A 27098-nucleotide genomic window follows, 5' to 3' on the forward strand; every position below is an offset into this window, starting at 1 on the left:
GTTGTGACTAACAGGCTACAGTAAAATTGAATGCAAATTGGAGTTTATAGAACTAAAAATACTGTTAGTAAGTAATTACAATTTTGAGAAAAAAGCTATATTTATGCAGCAACCAATATCATTTTTGAGAAAGATGCAAGACTACTTTCGGAAGGAAAAGAAAAAACGATGAATGTGTCTAATTCTCAGACATAAATTAAGGGAAAATGTTGTGAAATATGTAATCTCTTAGGAAACTCCAAGTAGTTAAATTAGAAGATAAAGAAAAGAAAACCTTTACTAAAGTGAAACTACAACAGGCAAATATGTGGAAAATTGTTATAAAGAGGTTGTTTTGATAAGAATTTCAAAACAAAGCATGAATTTAAGTGACAGGAAGCAAAGATCAGCCTATTAATCTTGATGGTAGAAAGCTGCAGGAGAATTGGAGCCCACACTGAGGGCAGCACAGATTCCCTGTGTGGTCCTTGGGAAAGAGCTTCCAATCTCTGGCTCCTGTGGGTATATCATTTGCCTGCTAACTACCTCCTTCAGCTGTGTGGAATTACTTCCCTTTTGAATCAAAAAAAGAAAGAAAGAAAGAGAGATTTACCACACCTAACCTGGGAGTGTCATCTTTGACACACCCTCAACCCTGAGGAACCAAACACAGCTCTCAGTCCACACTCATCTCAAGCCTCTAAGGCTCCACCGAAAGCTGACAGTCCACTTAATATAGAGCCATAGTGTAACAAGAAAAAACACCACAGTGAAGAAACCAAATATCTCCAACATGCCAAACAACAAACGCAAAAACCGAGGTAACAAGAACAAGGAAGACACTATGACGCCCCCAAATGAAAAAGACACCCCAATTCAAGATTATGGAGATGATGAGATAGAAGAAATGCAAGAAGCGGATCTCAAAAAATTGATAAGAACATTAAGAAGTTCTCAAAAACAAATTCTTAAACTACAGAAATTCTTGATGGACAAGATAGAAAATCTCTCTCGTGAAAATGAAATATTAAGGAGGAATCAAAATGAAATGAAACAACTAGTAGAACAAGAAACAGTGATAGTGACGAGAAACCATAATGAAATGAAGAATTCAATAGATCAAATGACAAACACATTAGAGAGCCTTAAAAACAGAATGGGCAAAGCAGAGGAGAGAATATCAGACTTAGAAGACAGAGAACAGGAAAGGAAACAGGCAAACCAAAGAAAAGAAGAAGAAATTAGAAATCTAAAAAAATATTGTCGGGAATCTACAGGATACTATTAAAAAACCCAACATTCTGGTTCTAGGAGTTCCTGAAGGCATGGAGAGGGAGAAAGGATTAGAAGGCATTTTCAGTAACATACTAGCAGAAAATTTCCCAGGTTTGGAGAAGGACAGAGACATCCTAGTACAGGAAGCTCATAGAACCCCTAATAAACATGACCAAAAGAGATCCTCACCACGACATGTTGTAATCAAACTCACCACAGTGAGACATAAAGAAAAGATCCTAAAATGTGCAAGAGAGAAATCTCAGATTACTCTCAGAGGATCTCCAATTAGACTCACAGCAGACTTCTCATCAGAAACCCTACAAGCTAGAAGGGAATGGCGAGACATAGCCCAGGTACTAAGAGAGAAAAACTGCCAGCCCAGAATATTATATCCTGCAAAGCTCTCATTTGTGAATGAAGGTGAAATTAAGACTTTTCATAGCAAACAGAAACTGAAAGAATTTGTTGCCACTCATCCTGCCCTGCAAAAGATGCTTAAAGATGTGTTACACACAGAATCACAGAAGCATGGTCACCAATATGAAAGAAGGTAAAGGAAGGAAACCTCACAGCAAAAGATCACAGGAAGCTCAATTTCTCTTAGACATAGAATTAAACTCTGATGCTCTGTTAAAGCAATGTGTTAAAGTAATCTATTATGTTCTCTTGATGTCTGTTAAATTCTAATTGTTCAAAAACAGCTGAATTTTTATTAAGAGCTATGGGTTATTTAAATATGTGCCTATTTTCAAAGATTTGAATAATCACCTTGTAGCAATGATCAAATTTGGTCTATGTTATGTCATGATTTTAAGGAATCTTATTTCAACCAGATATTTTGGATTTTGAGCCTTCTTGGCATTCTTGACAGGCATTCAAAAAATCAAAGTTTCAAACAATCTGGTCTCTAAAATTTCCAGTAAATCCTGGACTTTGGTTTTTCCAGTTTGGGCCCAACTGAAAAAACCGAAGGACCTATGTCTCTCATCTTATAGAGACACCAACTAATCAGGCTATTTGGATTATATTAGAAGTACTGTCAAGATGTGATGTGGTACCAAATTTTAAGTTTCTATAATGGAAAATGCTATTAATACAAATGTTTGAGAATTAAAAAGTCTAATGATCTTGTGTTACCAGACATGATAGTTATCTTAATGAGAAAGCTCCAGAGGCCTAAAGGGTTAAATACTTGTAAAATCCTACAGGTGCTGTCAAAAATGCTGTGAAGTAAGCAAGTGCCTCTTGTTGGTTGATGAGTTTATAATTTTAAACATGGAGTCTCTATAAGATGAGAGACATAGGTTCTTCGATTTTTTTCAGTTGGGTCCAAACTGGAAAAACCAAAGTCCAGGATTTACTGGAAATTTTAGAGACCAGATTGTTTGAAACTTTGATTTTTTGAATGCCTGTCAAGAATGCCAAGAAGGCTCAAAATCCAAAATATCTGGTTGAAATAAGATTCCTTAAAATCATGACATAACATAGACCAAATTTGATCATTGCTACAAGGTGATTATTCAAATCTTTGAAAATAGGCACATATTTAAATAACCCATAGCTCTTAATAAAAATTCAGCTGTTTTTGAACAATTAGAATTTAACAGACATCAAGAGAACATAATAGATTACTTTAACACATTGCTTTAACAGAGCATCAGAGTTTAATTCTATGTCTAAGAGAAATTGAGCTTCCTGTGATCTTTTGCTGTGAGGTTTCCTTCCTTTACCTTCTTTCATATTGGTGACCATGCTTCTGTGATTCTGTGTGTAACACATCTTTAAGCATCTTTTGCAGGGCAGGATGAGTGGCAACAAATTCTTTCAGTTTCTGTTTGCTATGAAAAGTCTTAATTTCACCTTCATTCACAAATGAGAGCTTTGCAGGATATAATATTCTGGGCTGGCAGTTTTTCTCTCTTAGTACCTGGGCTATGTCTCGCCATTCCCTTCTAGCTTGTAGGGTTTCTGATGAGAAGTCTGCTGTGAGTCTAATTGGAGATCCTCTGAGAGTAATCTGAGATTTCTCTCTTGCACATTTAGGAGACACCAACTAATCAGGCTATTTGGATTATATTAAAAGTACTGTCAAGATGTGATGTGGTACCAGACTTTAAGTTTCTATAAAGGAAAATACTATTAATACAAATGTTTGAGAATTAAAAAGTCTAATGATCTTGTGTTACTAGACATGATAGTTATCTTAATGAGAAAGCTCCAGAGGCCTAAAGGGTTAAATAATTGTAAAATCCTACAGGTGCTTTCAATAATACTGTGAAGTAAGCAAGTGCCTCTTGTTGGTTGATGAGTTTATAATTTTAAACATGGCGACTTAAAGTCTTTTGTCATCCACAGTTATATATGATTTGCTGCTCATAAAACTAAAGCGTTGTTGGTTCTGTGTTTAGCTGTCCTCCTATAGGTTCCTATGGACTTTTTCCAGCCACTTCTATTGTATTCAGTACTTTGGGATGGCTCTGTAAACAGATGAAGGCAATAATGTATTAACAGTACCAACTGAGAGACAGTATGGTTAACTGAGTTTACTAAAAACAAAAAGCAATTGAAATCAATTGGCAATCTACAAAAAGAGTTAAAGATTTTAAAAGCTATTATTAAAATTGCTATATTGGTCTATTATGTATGTTATATGTGTGTACATATTGTATGTCCACATGGGGAAATTTTATTAAGAATTTTATTTTAATTGGCTGATAGATAAGGTTGTCCATAAATTTAAGCTGCTAAATTTAATCAAAGATATATTTTAATTCTTGTGACCTGAATCTCTGCATCATATGTTTTATACTTGTTGGTAGAAAGAAACTAAAAACATTTTAGATGGTTGTGCTTAAGTTTACTGGTTAAACAAACTACACCATGTTAGATATTTAAGAGGTGTTTTCAAATACATGATTCTTAAAATTTATAGAAGGCATTGGACCTTCTGGTAAATGTTTTCTTAAGTTGTTATCTAATGGTTGAAACGGTTTGCTAAGTATTCATGTGATATTGCTATTGTCAGCAAGCAATCTAGGACTTGCTCCCTCATTTTTCTATTCTAAGCCCAACTTGTTCTTTCATTTCTCTATTCTCTTCAAGGTAGGAAACTAATTCTATTATGAAGGAATCTGTAGGATGCACAATTTAATCTTTAGACCTTTTAAAAGAGATGGCTAACATTTTTCTGTAATAGCATAGCCAAAATAAGAACTTAAATAATAATCTCATAGCTAGATTCACTTTGCCATCAGCGAAGTATACAGTAAGTAGAAAAAAACCTCCCTTTCAGACCAAAGGGAAAGAAAGTTTTAAAGTGAGAATATAATTTTCCTCATGGACATTGTCTACCTTAGAAAAACTACTATAGAACATGCCTGTGACTATAGACTTGTAGTTCAGGCCACCGAAGATTAGAGATGGGACTTGGGCACTCCCTTGACTTGCATCCTCTGGTCTGCTTTAACACAAACCAGGAGGAAAAGAAAGCTCGGCATCAGAAGCAATGGGTGGCAGGCCTATTAATGGCTGATCTGTACAGTGATCTGCCCTCAAGGAGACCCAACAGGCCAGTCCACTGCAGTGGCTTTCAAAGTGGTAAGCCTGGGCTTCAGCAGAAGTCAGCTTGTGAAGAACCCTGGTAGCTCTGCCAAGAGTTGGATCACTGGAAATGGACCTGCCCTGGACTCGAAGGATGCCCAGGTCAGAGCCACAGATCTTATTGGCTCTAAGCTGAAAAGCCCTTCACTCAGCCCAACTTCCAAAGGGACCACTGCAGCTGAGGGGATTGTCAAGTAGGGTCAGCAACATTGCAGGCAGAACTGTAAATTTCTTGTTAGAGATGCCCCCTGCCTTTACCTGGCCAGCTCTCCTCCCAGGCCAGCCAAGTAATGAAAGTCAACAGAGTGCCTTCCCCTAGGAGGTTCACACCTCCCTTAGGATATACCCCATGTGAAGAGATTGATAGGTCTGGGCCTCTGAATTTACAAGGCCTAAAGCCCAACAGATTATTATCAAGCCCCTTCTATCAGGTTCTATTTGCCTCTAAATCAGAAAACTTAATTGTAGCTTAGACAGCACCTTTCTTAGCTCTTCTAATAATGACTCTGTCCTTTGTTCTAGACCCTGTCTAGCGCACTTGGGCCTCATTCCTTTGTAATCATAACCTCTACTCTACCACCAATGGCTCTACTCCCAACCTGTGTGTACTGGTGGTCCTCTTCCCCACTTAATGCTGTATAATTGTTCAAACCTGGTAAATGCCACTCTTAGGATCATTGGTTACTATCCTCACTCTGTCTTTTATGACCTTGTCTAAATATGATCAGAGTCGGTAAACTTGGAAGGCTTCCATAGCCTTGGCAACTCATGACGACAGCCTAGGGTGGTTACTGGCGCCATAAACTAGAGTGTCAATTTGTTGGGTCAACAACAGGAGCCACTGTGCTCTTGCTCCTCATGTGGGATCTCTGTCCTTAATGTGCTGTACATTTTGATTTAATGCTATAACTAGTACTCAAACAGTATGTTTCACTTTGTGTTTCTATGTGGGTGCAAACTGTTGAAATCTTTATACTAAATTGATCTTCTGTATATAAAGAGAATTGAAAATGAATCTTGATGCAAATGGAAGGGGAGAGGGAGCAGGAGAGGGGAGGGTTGCGGGTGGGAGGGAAGTTATGGGAGGGGGAAGCCATTGTAATCCATAAGCTATGCACTGGAAATTTATATTCATTAAATAAAATTTAAAAAAAAGAAATTAGAGTCCTTCAAATACTTTAATACAAAAACAACCTGAGAGGATTTTGGATAGAACAGAAATAGTCTCTTTCTTACCCGTTATGAGCCATCAGTGCACAGACACAATATTCTTATGTCAAAGTATTAGCTGTTTGCTCTAGATTAGATGTTGGGAAAGTTCTTTTTGTAAAGACCTGCTTTGCAAATATCTTAAACCTGTAGGCTATGGAACATCACTTGTACTCTCTCAACTCTTCTGCTGTGGTGGGGAGTCAGGCACAGACAACATGTAAATAAATGGGATGTGATTTTGTCCCAATACATCTTTGTTTACAAAAACATAAAGTGAGGCACAGTGGCCCAAAGACTGTTATTTTCTGATAGAAAATCAAGGCTATGAAATCATCCAACTTCACTTTTCCATTAATTCTTTCACTGGCAGGAGCATGGCCAAGAAGAGATTGCTTGGCATTTGTAATTGGAAGACCTACTATCTGGCTCTGTGCAATTTTGGACAAGTGTTTTACCTTTTAACATCAACCCATATTTCTTTACTTAAAATACTTGCTCTTGCTACTTCATAGGGTTTCTGTAAATACTCAGTGAGGTAGTATCAGTAGAAGCAGTTTTTAAACTAAAGCATTACATAAGTGGATAAGGCAGCTGCTGTTAACAAGTGAGAAGTATTCAGAACCATTATCAGAAAGTCATCTGAAATGGTAGCAATAGGCAGAATGCAGATTTTTGAAATCTCTAAATAATCACTTTTGTAATAGGGATTTTCTTTCTTTGTATAAAAAGGAATCAGCATATTGTTTTATCACCATGAAGTCACAGAGCTATACATAGTATAGAGCTATACATAGTGTAGAGCTATACATAGTGTAGAGTTTAGTTCAGAATGGACAGGAAGACTGGGCTTTTGGCTGAATTACCTGAGACCCATTTTTGACTCCAGCATTTACTAGTTACATGATTTGGCTAGATCATACAAGGCGAAAATAACACTTCCTACTCTGTTAAGGTTTTCTGAATTAATAAATACACATAATGTGCTCAGTAGAGGTCCTGAGAGGCCAATGGTATTCAATAACTATCTGTTTACTGAAATGATGCAGAGTCGTATATGTTTATAATAGAAGAGCCCACAGAGGGAATTTAGTGCAGCACACTGCCTCCCACCAAATGTGGCCACCACCTCTACGAGTCCATGGCTCTGTGTTCACTTTGCCCCTGCCAATACTTCCTTTATTAGAGAGCCCATTGCTTTGCACAGAACTTCTCAGTATAGGGAATGCAGTCAGCATTTCTATTATTAGTAGAGGAAAGCTATTTCCTCAAACAAAAAATAAAGCTAGAGTTAGGCTTTTTGTTTCATTCCTCTACACATTTCTAAGACAGAGTAACACAGTGGGCAATGTCTGGCCAGCTCAATAAATGGCACCCACTGAATGGGTTCGCACAATGCAGCAGTAGCTAGGAAGCCATCCTTTACCTGCCTCTCAGAGGAATGGCTGGAAAACAGACATTTCATCCTCTCTAGGCAGTGCTTATTATAACTGGCTTCCTGACATTGACAATTAGTATTAGAATATTTAAAAATTCTAAATGTTATATGATTAATATTGCTTACACTATTACTAAAATAGAGTGCCTGCAAATGGAGAGGTAACAAAATCACTACACAACTGATTTGAAGTAAGCTTAAAGCCAACATGAAGTATCATCATAATTACCGATCACTAAGAAAATGAAAAGTCTATTCACTTCACACTTTTGTATATTTGTGTACAAATACTGTTTATCCTAAACTGGTGTTAAGTATTGTTTTGCTTTCAAACAAATGAAGTGATGTAAATTTTCCTGCTCCACAGGAATCCATTATTCTATGTCGCCTTAATTGTCCTGTGGAGCTTTGTTTAAAGCAACTTCAAACATGCTCACCATTAATTAATTTTGAAAAGTGCTTTCATAAGCTAAAAACTCAACCAAACACTCCCTAAGCAAATTAATTCCCCCTTCAGTTTCCAGGAACATGAATAGTGCTCCACTCCAATTCTTTGCCTTTCCTTTTTCTTCACATCAAAGAAATCTCTGTCAGTATGAAGCATGCAATGAGGCTGAAATGGCCAGAGAAAGAGGTCATCTTTGCAGACAAACTTACTAAAGGGAGGAAAATAGTCAATAAAGTTGAGTTATTATCAATAAAGTTGAGTTATTGTCAATAAAGTTGAGTGAATTGAAACCCATGGCATTGAATTATGAATTCCCTTTGCCATTACTAAACTAAGCCAAAAACATACTACTAGTTCTGTTGCCTCTTAGGTAATCCAGCAGAATGTGTTTTCACAGACAAGGTTTCAGAACTTCAGCCATCTGCTGAGTTAACAAAACACCATACTGAAGGTCAGGGTGGAAAAAAGAGAGAGAAAATATATATAGTCAGAAAAATTATGCTACTAGCACTAATTAGGCAAATCTCACCCTCTGCCAATACTGCACTGTCAAGAACAGTGAGTAAGCATTTGAAAAGTCTCTCAAAATTGGAAGGAATTTCTGAGCTCAAATAGTGGAAATCATCTGGGAATCTGCTGGGATAAGTAAAGTAGGACTCTCAATGTTAATATCACTGTTGTTAGTCTGCACCTATATCATATTATTTATCCATGCTATTAGATAAAAACTGCAGTGATATTTCTGTCATATAGAATATTCATATGTAAATTTCTGGTTGAAAATGCACAAAAATCTGATAATTGCATGGAGACAGAACTACATTCTCTTATAAGTTGATGGCATAATTATGTTGAGACAAATGAGTGACATAAATAGACAATTTTGTCTGCCATCCAATTAGTACTACAGAGAATGAGTCAGTTTTATCTTCTCAACATTAGTCATCCTATGGCACTCCTCCTTTACTGTCTATGAAGCTTTTAGCCAACAATTATGTTACAAGTCAATGCATGTGATATCAATAGGAACATTTTACAAGTAATTTATTTTGGGGCCTGTGTTGTGGCATATCTGGTAAAGCCACCTGCAGTGCCAGCATCCCATATGGGCACCAGTTGGAGTCCTAGCTGCTCCACCTCTGATCTAGTTCTCTGCTATGACCTGGGAAAGCAGTAGACGATAGCCCAACTCCTTGGGCCCCTGCACCCACATTGGAGACCTAGAGGAAGCTCCAGGCTCCTGGCTTTGGATCAGCACAGCTTCCAGCCATTGTGGCCATTTGGGGAGTGAACCAGTGGATAGAAGACCTCTCTCTCTCTCTGCTTCTCTGTACTCTGCCTTTCAAATAAATAAGTAAATCTTAAAAAAAAAAAGTAACTATTTTATGGGCTCATTTCGAAGTCACATTCTTTGAACAATCTGCTGTGTAATTAGTGGTTAGTGTCTGCTTTAGAAATTGAGAGAAACTTGTTGAATATTTTCAGAGAAAATTAATGAAAGAATTTTCTGTGCCACAAGGACATTAATTTTTTGTGTGAAATTTTGGCTATCTCCCCAAATATTCACTTGTCAACTTTGTATAAAGATGAGATATTCTTTCTCAGGGACATTAGATGCAATGACTTCCATGAGAAAATGTCAGCTCTCCCCTCAATGGAGCTTAATGCTATAGGCTATTAAGCTACCTTTAATTGAGGACCTAAGACTATTGACTAGATTTGCAAATCCTGGATAGATCCCTGACTTGAACTCCTCCTAGGACCAGAGTGATAACAAAGAGTGAAATTAACTGAAGATAGAAAAAGGACTGAGTTCCAGAACTGTGATGATCATGTGTAGAGTTTTGAGGACCAGCTCCACAGTGAAAAAATAAAAATTAGGAAAAGGTGTAAATTAATTATTTTCATTCTCTAGAAATCATGCTAAAGGGGTAGAGAAAATTAAGAAATATTTATTCAAGAACGTCTAATATAACTCAGCTAAAACTGGGAGTCTGTGGCATGTAAGTCCCTCCTTTCCTCTGTTCAATTTGACAGGGCCTGGGTGTCTATGAAGATGGTACCTCTCCAGCTCCCATACATGAGCTCCTGTATCTCACTGGAAAGTCACCAACATTCGTCGTCTCTGACTCCAAATTGGAGAAGCTTAATTCCTAGTGAGCAAAGCCCGTAAGTTTGGAGCTTCTTTCCTCTACCTAGGTCCTACCCATAACACTGAATGGTTACCCTAGTGCTGGCATGATGAGAATACTGGGGCTGTGGCATCTCTCATCCCAGTTTCCTTTAGAGAAGTTCTACACCAAGAGAGGCAAGTCAGGCACTAAAAGATACAACTGTACCCAGTGCCCAGAATCGTGACTCAGATTTTGCCCAGAAAGTAAGGTTAAAAAAAAAAAGAGAGAGAGAGTTCTGAAGGTTTCTTCAATGGCAATAAATTCAATTAAAACAGGCAGAGAGAGATTCAGGACTAAGAGCACTCTTAAAAATTAACCACTCTCCGTTAACAGCAATAAACAAGACTACTGACCAGTTAGTTCATTAGAGACAGCTAGGGAAAGTAACAGCTCAGATGAGTCCTCATGGGGTCAGAAGAAAGCTCAAAGACCACCCCCTCTGCAAATTTAAGTGAATCAGACTGGCTGCTGAGTGGCTTATGCCCTAGGGTGTTACTAAAAACAACAGAGCAGTCCCCTTGATAAAGAGTGAAGTTTCACAGTCAGAGATATGATAAAAATGAAGCAGGGAAATGCAAATCAAAACCAAAATGAGGTTTCACCTCACCCCAGATTGAATGGTTTTCATCCAGAAATCAACAAACACCACATTCTTGGAGGATATGGGGGAAAAAGGTATCCTAACGCACTGTTGGTGGGAATGTAAACTAGGATAGCCTTTGTGGAAGTCAATATGGAGATACCTCAGAAAGCTGAAGATAGATACACCATATGATGCTGCAATCCCACTCCTCAGAAGTTACCCAAACTAAATGAAATCAGCATATGAAAAAGTTATTGGTACCCAATGATTATTGCAGCTCAGTTTACAATAGCTAAAATATAGAATCAACCCAGTTGTTCATCAGCTGATGATTGGATAAAGAAATTGTGACAAATTGTGACATTAATATAGTAGAAAATACTATTCAGCCATAAAAAAATGAATGAAATCCTGTCTTTTGTAACAAAATGGGTGCAACTGGAAACCATTATATTTAATGAAATGAGTATGTCCCAAAAATACACATATCATATGTTTTCCCTGATGTGTGGTCACTGACAGTACCAAAAATGTAATGTGTAGCAGTGAAATTGACATTTTGAGAATTGATGATTAGTTTTGGCCTTTGTCTCTACTGCTGAGGAACAACATTTTTTTCTTCTTAGTATTTGTTGAACCCTTTACTTAGTGCAGTATTACTCTGTTAACTAAATTTTATTTAAAGTTTTCAAATTTCATGTATTTCATATATACAGTTTTAGGAACACAATGACACTTCCAACCCTTCCCTCCCCCACTTCCTCCTTCTCCCTCTCCTATTCCCACACTTAATTTTTACAAAGATCTATTTTCGGTTTACTTTATACTCATAAAATTAATTATACAGTTAGTCCTATGGGCATCAAATAAGCTGAAAGTAGATGATTGTAAAAATTAAGAGAGGGAATAAGAGAGGAAGGAGGAGGAAGGGTGGTAGTGTGGGTCAGAGAATGGTAGGGTGGGAAGTCTCACTACGTCCCTAAATCCGTATATATGAAATACATGAAATTTTTTCACCTCTAAAATAAAAAAATTAAAATGCAAAACCTGAAATTAAAAAGCAATATAGATTCAATAGAAACTAACTTTGAAATTTTTTAGCATTTTTGGGCTGGCTACATGGAGATTTGATACTGTAATTACACTGTGCAGTGGCAGCAGGCTGCAGCATCTGTCAGTCATGTGACCACAAAGATAAATCCACTGATATTCTACATAGTGTGCAGCCAGCAGTTTTTGGCTAATTATGTTTAATAAATTACATAAGATATACAACACTTCATTATAAATACACTTTGTGTTGGTTGGTTTCATCCAACTGTAGGCTAATGTATGTGTTCTGAGCTTGTTTAGGGTAGGCTAGTCTAAGTTATAATGGTATGGTATGTTAGGTGAATAAATACATTTTTAAATGTAATGATTTTTATTATTTAATGAGTTTATCGAGACATAACTCCATTGTAAGTCAAGGAACATCTGTATTTAAAAAGAAAACAAATTTGAAACCATGTTTTAACTTCTACTTCAAGGCACAAGAGAAGCAAGAGAATGGATGCATGCAGATGGAAGGCAATGTTATGGATTAGAGTTGGAAGCAATTAAGTGAGAGAATGCAAAAAAAGGAAAAATAAATGAAATTCTTTAAAAATACTAACAAAGTTCACAAAATTTTAGTTAGAATGACCAAGAAAAAAAGATCTAAAAATTGCATACTCATATACTCAACAGTTCCATGCAATTTCAGTGTTTTATGGATCTTACAATAAGAACTCTTGGCATACATACAGTAAATTTTCTTCCTCATTTAAGACAGCTGATGGAAAGTTTGTACGTGGGTGATAGAATTTCTATCATATGCAGAACTGGTTTATTGGTTATATTTGACATCTTGTCTTCAGTTGGCATTAGGGACATTTCTGAAAATAGCAATAAGGAATCCATTGCTTTGAAGATAATGCTGATCTAACAGATGAAATGAGAAATATTACATCTCTGAGTATTCAAAGTAAAAATTTCCAAGGTCTTACGACTAGTCAGAGTGGGATTGCTCCAAAGTAAATGATAATGTTCTGTGTCATGGATTACTGACCTTCTTGCCAGTAAGTGTAGAGCAAAACTTTGCACTGTGCATGGAGTTCTTTACTGACTATACCACTATGACCCTGATTTTATTTTGCCTGTTCTTAACTTACCATTTTTTTGGCTTGATCATTTTCTTAACTTTCTGATCTTATTTTATTTTATCATATTAATCATTGGATGAATATTTTTGTTGTAATTGTGAAGTAGTAAGTTGTGTTTAAATAAACAAGTAAACAATGAATATATTCGGTGAAAACAGCCTCAAAGTTGTATTTAAATTTCCTAAAAAGAGTTTCACATTGTCAAGCCAAAAATTTTCATTGTGTTTATATTGGATGAGTGGGTAAGGTGGGGACTAATGTGGATCACAGGGGAGAGGATGCATTAGTGCTTAATGATATTTTGAAGACAACATTATTATTAGGTGACTTTAACCTTCTATTGAAGAAATATTTAATCCTATTTATGGCACTAACGTTAATCCCTGCATTTAATTCATTATTTTATAGAAAAAGAAGAAAGAGGAGGAGAAGGAGAAGAAAGGGAGAGATAGACATTTATACCTGTGGATGATATAACTAGGTATGATCTAGTAGTAATTTATATGTAAAAATGACAATCTTAGAATTATCAAAAACAATCAAAATAGATAAATATCTAGGAACCATTCAAGGATGTTAATTTGGGTCTTCAGCGTGGATTAGTAATGTAAATCATATTTGCTTCAAATAAAAATGATAATCTTACAATGGAGAAATTTTAATTTTATGATATTTTCATAAAATTATCATATTTGATGGGAGAAAAGAGGTAACTATCAGAATACTGAAAAAGTGCTATACATGCTGCACTAAAAACTAGTGATTTGGGGCTTTACACATGAATTTGGTACTGATTTAGCCTTGAGAAATCTCTTCTCTTTGTTGCTATTTTATGATCTTGCCTAAACAATAAATGTAATGAGCAGTGTTATCTTCTTGGGTTGATTCCAAACTTTGGGTTCTGCCATCTCATGAATGGAAGCTTAGTCACTTAGTATGGCAGAATAGGGGAACACTGGTAGAGTCTGCTTGTTCAACACATGGAGAAAACACAGTCACCAGTTGATATTTTATTTTGGTTATACCACTAAGCTCTGGCAAATGAATATTGTGAATGTGTTTCCGATGTCAGGGTGTGTTTTTTATAGGCCTGACAATCTGCAATGCACTTTAAAATTTAGGCTAAAGATGCTGCATCAGCTCCTTTGGAAGTGATGCTCAGTTCAACTAAAACCAGAGTCATGGTCTTGAATAGGTACTGAACTGACTCAGCAACCCCTGCAGGTATGATGTGACGCTGGGGCTGAGGATGTAGTTATTCGTCACACTGGAACGTCAAAGTAAAGAATTGCTGCACAAAATTTCAGGAGAAAAAGACACCAGTGACTTTCCAAGGGTGCTGGATTTTTTAATTTTTTTTGCTTTTTCTTCTGCTTGGTTGCTTTTGATTTGCACATATGAAGTATGTAGAAGAAATATGTGGGTCTTAAAATAGTGACTGTGGACTGAACAGGCATAGCCCAAATTTTAAAAAGTGAACATTTTTGATGGCCCTTTTGAAATAAAGTGTAACAAGGGTATGGAATGTCTGACCCATGGACCACAAAAGCTCGCAAAATTTTTTGGTCTGGCCCTGCCATGACAACTGCAGGTGCGACTCTAAATTCAGCAAATCTCCAGCAGGCTAATTTTCAAGTTGGTAATTTTATTTAGCCTGCAAATGATGTTATAAATATCCAAATGGTCCTTGGAGTGAAAAGGTTTCCCATCCCTGCAAGAAGTATAGCTTGGAGAAAAATAGGAGATCACAAAATCATCATTAAAAAGGGCAAATTGGGAAGGAAGAATATACCAGCATTTTGATGGGACTGAAGCAATGACATATGGATGAAATGGACCAGTGAGAGAATCAAGCAAACAGGGATGAGGCTTTTGGGCAGACCTTTGGGAATATCACATGAGAATGTCGGTTAGAAGCCGGCGCCGTGGCTCAATACTCGTCCACCAGCCCCAAGTACTCGCCCACCTCCCCCAAGTACTCACCCACCAGCCCCACCTACTCACCCACCACCCCCAAGTACTCCCCAACATCTCCCACTTACTCACCAACCTCTCCTGTCTACACCCCAACCTCCCCCAAATACTCGCCCACCAGCCCCACCTACTCGCCCACTTCCCCCAAGTACTCACCCACTAGCCCCACCTACTCCCCCACATCCCCCAAAGGCTCCACCTACTCGCCTACTTCACCAGGCAACTCCCCCACCAGCCCCACCTACAGCCTCACCAGCCCAGCCATCAGCCCGGATGACAGCTATGAGGAGAACTGAGGGTGAGCAAGGTGTGGTAGCAGCCAGCTAGTGCCTGCTGCCCTCTCACCTCCCTCCTGGGCCGGGAGCCTCCTGCCGGCTCCTCTGTACATAGTTCCTTGTGACGAGTTTGCCGTTGAAGTCTGGACCCCGTTTCCGAGGGATTTTTTCGTCTTGCTCTCTACTCGTGTTGTCTCAGGAACCCCCCCCCCCCCCCCGTCCCACCTAGCTGTGATTCTCTGCCTTGTGGCGCCGGCACACCGGGTTCTAGTCCCGGTCAGGGTGCCAGATTCTGTCCCGGTTGCCCCTCTTCCAGGCCAGCTCTCTGCTGTGGCCAGGGAGTGCAGTGGAGGATGGCCCAAGTACTTGGGCCCTGCACCCCATGGGAGACCAGGAGAAGCACCTGGCTCCTGCCTTCGGATCAGCGCGGTGCGCCGGCCGCAGCGCGCCCGCCACAGTGGCCATTGGAGGGTGAACCAACGGCAAAAGGGAAGACCTTTCTCTCTCTCTCTCTCTCTCTCTCTCTCTCTCACTGTCCACTCTGCCTGTCAAAAATAAAAAAAAGAAAAGAAAAGAGAAAAATCCTAGAGACAGAAGAATAGTTACAAGAGAAAATCATGGCCTTGAAGCTGTGGAGAACACAGTTTTCAGAAGGTGATGGGGGTGTGACTTCAGTTAATTCTAGCAAGATCTAAATGATATGAACAGTGAAACATGTCAGTGGATTTGATGCCACTAATAAGAGCACTTTAATCAAAGTGGTAAGAAATATAAGCCAGAAAGAAGACTTTTTTTTTTTTTTTTTTTTTTTAGTTTAGTAGTCAAAGAAAGGAATGACAAATGATGGATGGTTTTTCTGGACATATAGGATCATGGCAACTGTGTTTTGTCTGCCATTTGATTTTTAAAGGGTAGCTGGAAAGCATAGGTGTTTTTCTTTTAAGATTTATTTATTATTTGAAAGTCAGAGTTACACAAAGAGAGGAGAGTCAGGGAGAGAGAGAGAGAAGAGAGAGGTCTTCCATCCACTGATTCACTCCCCAACTGCTTGCAATGGCCGGAGCTGCACCGATTCGAAGCCAGGAGCCAGCAGCTTCTTCCTGGTCTCCCATGTGAGTACAGGAGCCCAAGGACTTGGGCCATTTTTCACTGCTTTCCCAGGCCACAGCAGAGAGCTGGATTGGAAGTGGAGCAGCTGGAACTAGAACTGGCACCCATATGGGAAGCCGGTGCTGCAGCTGGCGGCTCTACGCACTATGCCATAGCACCAGCCCCAGGAATAGGTGTTTTTATGGATGGCAATGAAACATCTACAAGAATGTAAAAATGCAGGGTGAATGGTACTTTTTAAAAAATGAGGTTCATTTGTTCTTTTCTGAGACAAAACAATTTTGCGGCTGATGCTGTGGCATAGTGGACTAAGCCCCCATCTGGAGTGCCAGATGGCTGGCAGTTTGAGTCCTCGCTGCTCTACTTCTGATCCAACTCCCTGCTACTGGCCTGGGAAAGCAGCAGAAGAATGACCAAGTGCTTGAGCCCTTGCACCTCTGCAGGAGACCCAGATGAAGCTCCTGGCTCCTTGCTTCAGTCTGATCCAGCCCCAGCGGTTGTGTCCATTTGTTGAGTGAACCAGCAGATGGAAGGTGTCTCTCTCTCTGTCTCATCTTCATTCTCCCTCTCTCTCTGTATTTCTGACTTACAAATAAATAAATAAATATATCTTTAAAAAAAGGCAGAGCAATTTTGAAGGAACATGATATTGAAATAACTGAGAAAGCAGCTGTCAGTTCCAAATAAGTAAGGAGAACAGGAAGCAGCAGTGCGTTTCCTAGGAATTAATTTTAAAGAAGGAATGTGATATTTTTCTCCATGCCTGAATGAGTAATGCTTAACAGTTGAAATAACTGTTTTGCATGAACATAGTTGGACTGGAAAAGTCAGGAAGAATTTATGAGGCAACAAATGGGTACCAGGGCAGGGCAAGCTAAGGTAATTCTATGAACAAAGAAATACAGATATTTGGGGGGCCGGTGCCATGGCTCACTTGGTTAATCATCTGCCTGCGGCGCCGGCATCCCATATGGGCACCGGGTTCTAGTCCCGGTTGCTCCTCTTCCAGTCCAGCTCTCTTCTGTGGCCTGGGAGGGCAGTGGAGGATGGCCCAAGTGCTTGGGCCCCTGCACCCGCATGGGAGACCAGGAAGAAGCACCTGGCTCCTGCCTTTGGATCAGGGCAGACCCAGCCGTTGCAGCCATTTGGAGAATGAACCAACAGACAGAAGACCTTTCTCTCTGTCTGTCTCTCTCACTGTCTATAACTCTACCTGTCAAGTAAATTTTAAAAAAAAGAAAAAAAAAAGAATTATGGATATTTGAAGAATGGTAAGTATTCTAATGAAACTGGAGAATGGGCAGTGAAGGAGAGAGAAGATGGATCAGGAGGTGAAATTTATACACATGGAGACATATTAAAAAGGGAAATAAATTGGGATAATTCTTGACCACTATTTCCCCCAACAAAATATTTTCTAGTCTACTTTGTATATAGAAACACATTATATGCCTTTATTTCCAAACGCTTGAAGAGTTTTACAAACCCATTTATAAAGGATGAATTAAGTCTTCATAGTATTTCTGCCCAAAATTAAACTGCAAACCATGCAGGAAATGTATATGTCCTGCCAATCCATCCCATATAAAGTAGATCCCTCTAAAACTCTCCGAGTTGTGGGAGTACAAATCCCATGGAAATAAGTAGAAATACAAGAAACAACTTTCAAGATCCTCTCTCTTGGAGAATCGTACTGGATGCAGGCAACAGAATTAAGCTCCTAGGGGAGGTAGGTAACTCCATTCTCCCAGGAGTCTACTTGCACAAGTAACCCTCAATGGATGGGCTTCCTAAGGTGAATGGGTGCACCACATGGGGCCTCTTATTTGGCTGACCATTACCAAAAGTGATTGAGATTATCTTGTGATACATAGCACACACACACACACACACACGAAGCTTTTCTGCAGGCAGCATTTAGCTTTTCCTTAAAGCTTGTTGAATAAACATTTACAGAATGTCATTTAGCAGTGGGTATTGAATGCACAGAGTGTTTCTTCAGCCCTGGGTATAATCCTGGTTTTAAACACATGAATGTCTCACTTAATGACAGAAAAAATATTTTGAGAACTGCCTTGTTAGGATGATTTTGCCATCATGCAAATCTGAAGTATCTTACACTAATCTAGACGGTGTAGGTCAATCACTAGTTGTGAGCTCTTGATACACAAAATATATGAGGCTGCTGCCCATGTAACGAGGCACTCTGTTTTGCAGTCAACTTTTAATAAGTAGAAGTGTACTCTACACGAATGATAAAAGTACAGTATAGTGAATACATAAACTCTTAACAGACGTTAATTGTCATTATCAAGTATTGTATGTGGTACCTAATTGTACGTGCTATACTTTTATACAACTGGCAGAGTGCATGTTTGTTTGCACTGGTTAGCAGCGTTTTACACAGCTGGCAGAGTGCAGGTTTGTCAACACTGGTTATTAGTGGAGGTTTGTGATGCTTGGGGCTATGCGGTTTAGACCACTGTGACATCACTAGGCAATAGGAATTATTCAACTTCATGATTGTCTTGTAGGACCGCCTCTGTTTAGACAACTCCTTGTTGATAGGAGCATTGCTGTGTCTATTTATGTTCCACCCTGAATTTGGTAGGGATTAAGGGGATTAAGAGACTTCATGTCTGGAACTCTAAAAAGTTCATAACAGAGTCATCTGTGCGTATTTACATACAAGTGCACACAGACACAGAGAACAGGAGAAAGCAGATATTGCAAGTCAGCATTTTGGAACACTGGAAATTCTTGGTACCATCAAAACTCTTTTGTTAAGTCTAAAGTTAGAGACTTTTTTTTTAAGAGTTTCAAGCTTGATTTCCTTAAGAAAAATAACTTTGAAATCTGCTTGAAAATTTGGTAAACACCAGGAATAGGTAATTTAAAATGCCCCTTCACGGGTCACTAATCATTTTCTTGGTCATGTTAGTCTCACAACAAGTGAAATATCTGTCTCTTTAACTTTTTTTTTTGAGATTCAAGATCAATGGGTATAGATATATTTGGAGAAAAAATACAAAACAAAAATTCAGCTATGATCCCATTTTGTCACTGTTGCCTCTGGGTTGTATTATCATGTAAGGCCCACAGGACAGCTGACAAATACCTTCTTCAGTTTTGCAACCTCATGTGTGGAATGTTGAAGGCTATTTGAGAGCTTGTCTTACTTATTTGCAAACTTAAGGCAAATAGAACACCCTTTTAAATACTAATATTCATCAGTTAAACTGTATGTTAGGAAATGATGTTCAGCCTATTAGGGTGGTTCTTTTGATTCTGGCTCCACTTTTTTTTTTTTTTTTTTTTGGAAGGCAGAGTGGACAGTGAGAGAGAGAGACAGAGAGAAAGGTCTCCTTTTCTGTTGGTTCACCCCACATTGGCCGCTGCGGCCAGTACGCTGCAGCCGGCGCCCCACACTGATCTGAAGCCAGGAGCCAGGTGCTTCTCATGGTCTCCCATGCGGGTGCAGGGCCCAAGGACCTGGGCCATCCTCCACTGCACTCCCAGGCCACTGCAGAAAGCTGGACTGGAAGAGGAGCAACCGGGACAGAATCTGGAGCCCCAACCAGGACTAGAACCCGGTGTGCCAGCCACCGCAGGTGGAGGATTAGCCTATTGAGCCAAGACGCCAGCTGCGGCTCCACTTCTTGACTCCAGCTGCCTCTAATGTGGAACCTGGGAGGCAGCAGGGATGCCTCAACGTCCTGGAGTCCCTGCCATCCATGTGGGAGACCTGGCTTGTGCCCCTGCTCAGCTCCTGGCTTCAGCTGTGGCCCAACCCTGGTCATTGCAGACATCTGGGGAGTGAATCAGTGGATTTGAACTCTGTCTATTCTCCTTTCAAATAATTTTTTAATGTAAAAGTGTATTATATAAAGAGGATATAATTTGTTTGCAGGAGGATAGCTGGGAGTCTTAAAATGATCAGCAAGGAAACAACCTAACAGTAACTACAAATAAAAAAATATGGATGGTCAGGTCAATGTTAATGAAGAATTAAACCAAAAGACATATCATGGAAAGTCAAAAATTAAACTCCAGGAAATAGCAGAAAGCATTGGAGGATAAAAAGGAACTAACTTAGCTTTTAATTAAAAAATAAAAATACTGAAAAGCCCAATTCCTACCATTTATGGAAAGGACCTCTATTAAGATAATGTTTCAGCTATTGGATTTTGTAGATTGGCTGCCAATCCCATCATCCTCCTTCACATTTCCTTTCCTTTAAATAGTCAATTTTTTTTAAACTTGGGAGATTAGTATATGAGTATTTTTTTCAGAATGGCAAATTAAAATTAAATTTATAGTTTCATAGGAGAATTCTATTTAGGAAAACATCAACAGTTTTGATTTTGAAAAATTATTGAAGGGCTTTCTGAGCCAGTCTTCCCAGCTAGCAGTTCATGCTTGGCAGACCGTTCATTGCACTGATTGCTCCAAATTACTCTGCCTAAGACTCCTCGTTTAGCTGGGTAATAAATGTGGTTTCCTACTGAAAAAATGACTGAAGCTCACGGTTTAATGCTTGAAAACAAACAGGAATATTGAGCTATTCACACAGTACCCTGAATGTTTTCCAAGCCTAAAATTATCCCTCAAAAATTTTCAAAGTAGAGATCATCTTGAATTCAGTAAACATTGATACATGGAAGACCTTAGTTCTAAGAAACTGCAAATCTAACTACTTGGAGTGCAGTGAATGAGTACCAAAAGAGTCTAAATTGGATTTGAATAAGTTCCCTACTAATTTTGGTCAGGAGGAAATGACCAATTAACTGAGCAACGATTCACTTAGAGTGGGGTCTTCAGAGTTATGAGCAGACTACACGGTGGTAAAACGTGGAAGAGTATGGCTACAGTGCCCTCAGATTCTGTGTGTGTGTGTGTGTGTCCCAACATCTGCCTCTCGGATAATGTTTTTAAGTGTCCACGTGATTGTATGGAGACATTAGTATTAGTTTTCCACAGAGACCCTAAAATTCCTTTTAGGATCAGAGTCATGCACAATTGCTAATGCTGTGTCAGTTTCAAGTATTACAACCTACTGGGGAAATGGGTAATCCAGTATGTCTTTTGTTTGTGTTTAGAAGAATTACAGAGGGAAGTCGTATAATTTTAGATCCAAATGGGAGTCTTTTGGGATTAGAGAGGAATAGAATTATTTTCTTACATGTGGAAAGATCCAGTGTAATCCTGGATTTGATTGTCAAACTTAGTATTTCTAGCTGTAGACGTGCAATCCAGCGCCCCAACTTTCATGCATCCTTGAAGTGGAACACTTTCTAATACGGGGACGGTTTAGCTGAGAACTTCAACCTAAGCGTGGCCACAGATTTTGCTCTCTGCTTCTATCTTTCACAAGGTGTAGCTGTGTAATTGTACATCTGCACCAGCAAATGCTTGAATTTTCCAATTCGTCAAATTTGAATTCATAGAGAAGACATCACTGTTCAATTACAAACTCTTGTTTTCTGGACAAGTGCTCAAAATTACTAAAAATATTTGCCTAAAGAAAGAGAGTCACTTGTCTGTTGAATGGACTCTGTGTATTTTATGCTATGAGACTCTGCCATATGAAATTTTTGTATCTTCTGTCTCTGCCAGTTCTGGTTCTCTGGTTCTGTTCATTATGTATAAAAAGCCTCCCATCCCATTTCCAGTTTCCCCTTATCCGAATCCCTCCCCCTTTTCTCACTTTTAACAGAAATGCTGGCATGCAACTTACCTCTAGGAATAGCTCAGAGCTGATGCTCTTAATTTAGTCACGAGAATCACATTACGTTTCCCTACTCTTTGGAAACACTCTTCCTGAGTTTCTCTAATAATGATCCCATGGGAGCTTTATGAGTTCAATAAGAAGGAAACACACAGCTTTGCAGAACACATAGGAAGGAGAATATTTCACATTAGCAATATAGATTCACATTCTAAGCTATAGTAATTATATTGTTTAAGTATAACAACTCTTCCTTTGAAAAGGAAGGTTCCGCATGTGAAAGCTAAGCTCCAGTATATTAACATGCATGCCTGTTTCTTTCTTAGGTTGAAAAGTTTTATAAACAGTGACTTGTAAGAATGATGAAAAATTTTTATGCAGTTTTCATGAAAAGAACCCAAGAGAACTATGGAATGGTCTTTTAAAATCATGTAACTATTTCTGAATGTTTTTCTCTGTTGTTTTTGGAAACTTAAATATATGTTTCAGAGACTTGATCAGAGTAATTTGGTTGAAATGAGCAAAATTGGAATAGAACCATCAGTCTTTAAAAAGGTTCATGGAAAATATGTAATATGAAAAAACTATGCATGGATTTCAATTTTTTTGTCACCACAATAAACTTATATTTTAATTCCATTTTCCACAAATTTTGTGAAGTATTCTCAAGTGTTATTTCATCCATACTCCAGGTAAACCACTTACATAGTTTCAAAAGGCTACTTTTCCAGGCTTTATTTAATTATGACACACTTCTGTCTTAAACACACACACATATGCTCACTTCCCAGTTTTGCGGCACAATATTCCGAAAGTTCTGTATACTTACAGAAGCACAGTTTTCAGACTTGTCATCCACAAAGCCAATTTGGCAGGGTGTCCTCTGATTCTGCAACCAGTAGTCTGTTGACTCCAGCAAGCTATTGCTGCGAAGAACCTGGGGGAACCCAGAGAACTTTCTCAGTGCTTACTTGGTAAAGCTTTCTGTTTTAAAAACAAAAACAAAAACAAGCCAAAAAAAAAAAAAAAACTCTTTTGTTAAAAACCTGTAGGTGTTTTTTTTTTTTTTTCTTTCCTCAGATCATCTGACTATTAGAAAAAAGAAAAAAAGAAGAAAAAAAAAAACTTGCAGTATAATAGCATTGCTTGAATGTATCAAGTATTCTACCGGAAATCGAGAGGAACATGTGGATCTTTGTACTGATGTCCCTTCTCTCATCAAACCCTGACCTTGGACACTTCACTGTTGCAAGATGGGCAAATGATTGTTTGAGGGTCTGGTCCAACTGGCAACGGGACTCAGACTTCATTTAGTGTGAGCACTCCTTCAGACCCTTTTAATATTTTATATTTTTAAAAAACGTAGCCTTTTTCTTTTTGGTGTGACACTGTTCCGTAGTTCCTCAATTCTGCTAACATAGGTGTGACAAAAGGCTCAATCCTAGAACATGAGGATACTGCATTAAGTTTTCAAGTCTTAGGAACAGGTAAACTGCATTCAAGTAAGCATTTTCCATGTAGAAAGAGTACAGTAAAGCAAACGGAAGTTTAATCCATGAATTCCCAGGCCCAAACATGTCTTACAAATGCCTTGTTTTGGTGACTGGATTTTAAAGCAAGGAAGGAAGAGCACATAGCAGAGCCAGAATATTTTGAAGACGCAAATCTCATAAATTATTTGACTTGTAATGTGTCGGAACACTCTGCAATCATTTAAAACTGTCTTCATCTTATTTAAAATGTCCAATACTCTCTCAGTAGTCGCTATGTCTAATATTTGACTACTGCTTTTAGTTAAGTGCTATATAGATTTAATCAGTTTATCAGTGAAACTGAATGACATTCAATTACATTTCATGTGTACAACCCAAGAATGTCTTTTTTTATTTAGTGGAGATAGAACCATTAATTTTTGTCTCTGATTGGAGTTAACCACATAATTCTGACATTTTTTTCTATGACTTTTTTTTTTTTTTTTGCTTTTGATGCGTAAACTCAAACCTTCACCACGCTCTGCTTCTGGTTACCTAACAATGAGATAATTATTTCCCGTAAGAGGGCAGAGAGACACTTTGTGAATGGGTACCTGATTCAATGATGAACCTGGGTGATCAGTGCTGACCAAAGTTGGCTGCGGAACTTCTCAGTTCTCTCAAAGATTGTGCCTAAACTATGACACTGAAACTGTGGGTTGTGTTCTTTCCTAGGGCACAGTAGTCAAGCAGTTTTTTGAAAATAGTAAAACATTTGCCATTTCCACTCTCGTTGTGTCATGAGTATGCAGTGGATTTTACAGAGGCTACATGGCTTGCGATAGCTCAACAAACAATGCAGAAGCAGGTAGGAGAGCTCAGCCGTTTCTATTCAGTGAGGCACCAAGGAGATTCCCAAACAGGAAAACTGAAGTCACTGTTCACTAAAAGATTTTTGTTTGTTTTGGAAATATTTTTCATAAAATGTTAACATGCATTTATCCCTATTTATAAAATTGTTTTTAAAAACTATTTATTTATGAATTTATTATTTTTGAAATGCAGAGAGAGAGAGAGAGAGTGAAAGTTCCCATCTGCTGGTTTACTCCCTAAATAGTGGCAACAGCCTGGTCTAGGCTAGGACCAGAGCCAGAAGCCAAAATTCGACCTGTACCTCCTACATGGAGGGCCGACAACTCCTTGAGCAGTCACCTGTTGCTCTCCAGAATGAGCATTAGCACAGAGCTGGAACCACGAGCAGAGCTAGGACTTGACCCAGGCACTTTGATAGGGGATGAAGGACATCCTAAGAGCTATCTTTCTTTTAATATTTTTGTTTGTTTATTTTTATTTATTTAAGTTACAGAGAGAGGAGAGAGAGAGGGAGAGAGAGAGAGAGAGAGAGAGAGAGAGAGATTGATTTTCCATTCACTGTTTCATTCCCCAAATGGCCACAATGGCTGGGGTTGTGCCAGGTGGAAGTCAGGAGCCCAGAGCATCTTCTGGGTCTCCTATGTGGATGCAGGGGCCCAAGCACTTGGGTCATTCTCTGCTGCTTTCCCGGGTGCATTAGCAGGGGGCTGGAATGGAAGTGGCACACTGGTCGGCACCCATATGGGATACTGGCATCAGAGGCAGCTGCTAAATGCACTAGTCTACAGCGCCAGCCCCAGGAGCTCTCTTAAATGCTGTGCCAAAGGCCTGACTCTAAAGTTACTCTTAAAATAAAGTATATGTTTAATTGTGGTTATTTTTAATTAAATAAATGAAAATATTGCTTAGCTTTAATTCATAATATGGAAAATATCAACAAACATTACCCACATGAAACAGAAGGTTTGTGAGGTCTCTAGTAGATTTATTTAGAGAACAAAGAATTTTGAGTTCAAAATAATTGAGAACCATTGATTATCGATAAGCTTTATTTACAATGGAAAAAGTTTCTCAATACATGTTCCACACTGCCATTCACTTTATTTTCAGCAAAGAATAAAGTTTAAGAGCATGGGCATTGGCAATTTGGAGTGAAATCCTAACTTGGTCATTAGTAGTGGGATGAGCTTGGGCAACTGATTTAAATGCTGTCTCAGTTTTTACCCTAAGTAAATGGGGATAATGCCATCACCTGGTGGACTCATGCATATTCAGTGAACCAACAGATGTGAGTCACCAACCCTATAGCAAGTTATCCTGGAATATGATCTTTATTGTGACTGCTTGAAAAGAACTTCAGTGGACAATAGGAAATTGTATGCTGGGCTGATGTTGAGGCACCGTGGGTTAAGCTGCTGCCTTTGATGACAGCATCCTGTATATGATCACTGATTGAGGTCCCTGCTGCTCCACTTCTGATTCAGCTCCCTCATAAAGTGCCTGGGGAAGCAGTGAAAGATGACCTTAGTCCTTAGGCACTTGCCACTCAGGTGGGAGACCTGGAGGGAGAATGGGGGATGAATCAGCAGAATGAAACTCTGTCTATCCCTCTGTATCACACTGCCTTTTAAATAAATAAAATGCATATTTAAAAAAGAGAAAATTCTATGCCTTGTTTTGATGTTATTGGATTGAAAGTATTTCAGTGGTTGGCATTGTGGCTAGTGGGTAACACCACAGCTTCTGATGCTGGCATCCCATAAAAGTGCTTGTTCAGGCTCTGGCTGTTTCACTTCTAAACCAACTCCCTGCTCAATGTCTGTGGAAAGCAGCAGAGGACAGCCCAAGTACCTGTGTCCCTGCTACCCACAGGAGAGACCCAGAAGAAGCTCCTGGCTCCATGCTGTGATCTGGCCCAGTGCTGGCTGTTGCGGCTATCTCGACAGCAAACCAGTGAGGAAGATCTCTTTTCTCTCTCTCTCTCTCTCTCTCTCTCTCTCTCTCTCTCCCCTCCTCTGTGTGTGTGTGTCTCACTCTCTCTCTTTGACATTCAAAATAAATAAATAAACATTTTTTAAAAGAAAATATGTTAGATTGTGAGGGCAAAATTGTTTAGTAAATACCCTGATCTAAGATATACTTTTAGTATAAATTTCTGGTATAACCCTCTGTGGCTACTATTTTTGCAAGATTAAAACATACTGGAAATGGTGCTAAAAGCTTCATATATACACCTATTTTTCACCTTTTCATTTAATCTTCATTTTAATGTTGTAAGGTAGGAATTAACTTAAAGATAAGGATCTTTACAGAAGTTACTATTTTGAAGATGCAGACCTGAAAGTTCAGGTACACTTTAGCTTTTCCTCCAAATCCTGATTTTGGATTTGGTCTTCTCAAAGCCTGACTTTGAACTTTGTCTTGAAGACACCAAGATTTGTGAATTAAATCACTTCATAAGTGGTGCTTTCCATACCATACAAATGGGTCTGATGTGGAGTTTGTTTCTGAAAATTCATGCGCTCCTAATTTTTGTAAATAAAGATAAATTTTCTTATGTACTTCTTAATTTTTTAAATTTTTATTTATTTGAGAGGGAGGGAGAGAGGAGGTGGAGAAGGAGGAGGAGGAGAGAGAGAGAGAGAGAGAACGAGCTCCCACTTGCTGGTTCACTTCCCGAATGCTCACAGCAGCTTGGACTTCGGTGACCTGAAGCCAAGAGTCAGAAACTCGATCTGGATCTTCCTTGTGGGTGGCAAAGACACAACCACTGG

General features: G+C 38.8%; 1 protein-coding gene across 1 annotated transcript in view; it reads right to left on the bottom strand.

The window, feature by feature from the left end:
• Positions 1–27098, bottom strand: part of SPHKAP (SPHK1 interactor, AKAP domain containing) — a 156058-nt gene that overhangs the window by 91647 nt on the left and 37313 nt on the right. Inside the window, exon 3 of the mRNA XM_062197386.1 lies at positions 22809–22916. Coding sequence (XP_062053370.1) covers positions 22809–22916 — 108 coding nt within the window. The remainder of the gene's footprint in view (positions 1–22808; positions 22917–27098) is intronic.

This window comes from Lepus europaeus, chromosome 1 (assembly GCF_033115175.1).
Source record: "Lepus europaeus isolate LE1 chromosome 1, mLepTim1.pri, whole genome shotgun sequence".
Lineage (NCBI taxonomy): Eukaryota > Metazoa > Chordata > Mammalia > Lagomorpha > Leporidae > Lepus > Lepus europaeus.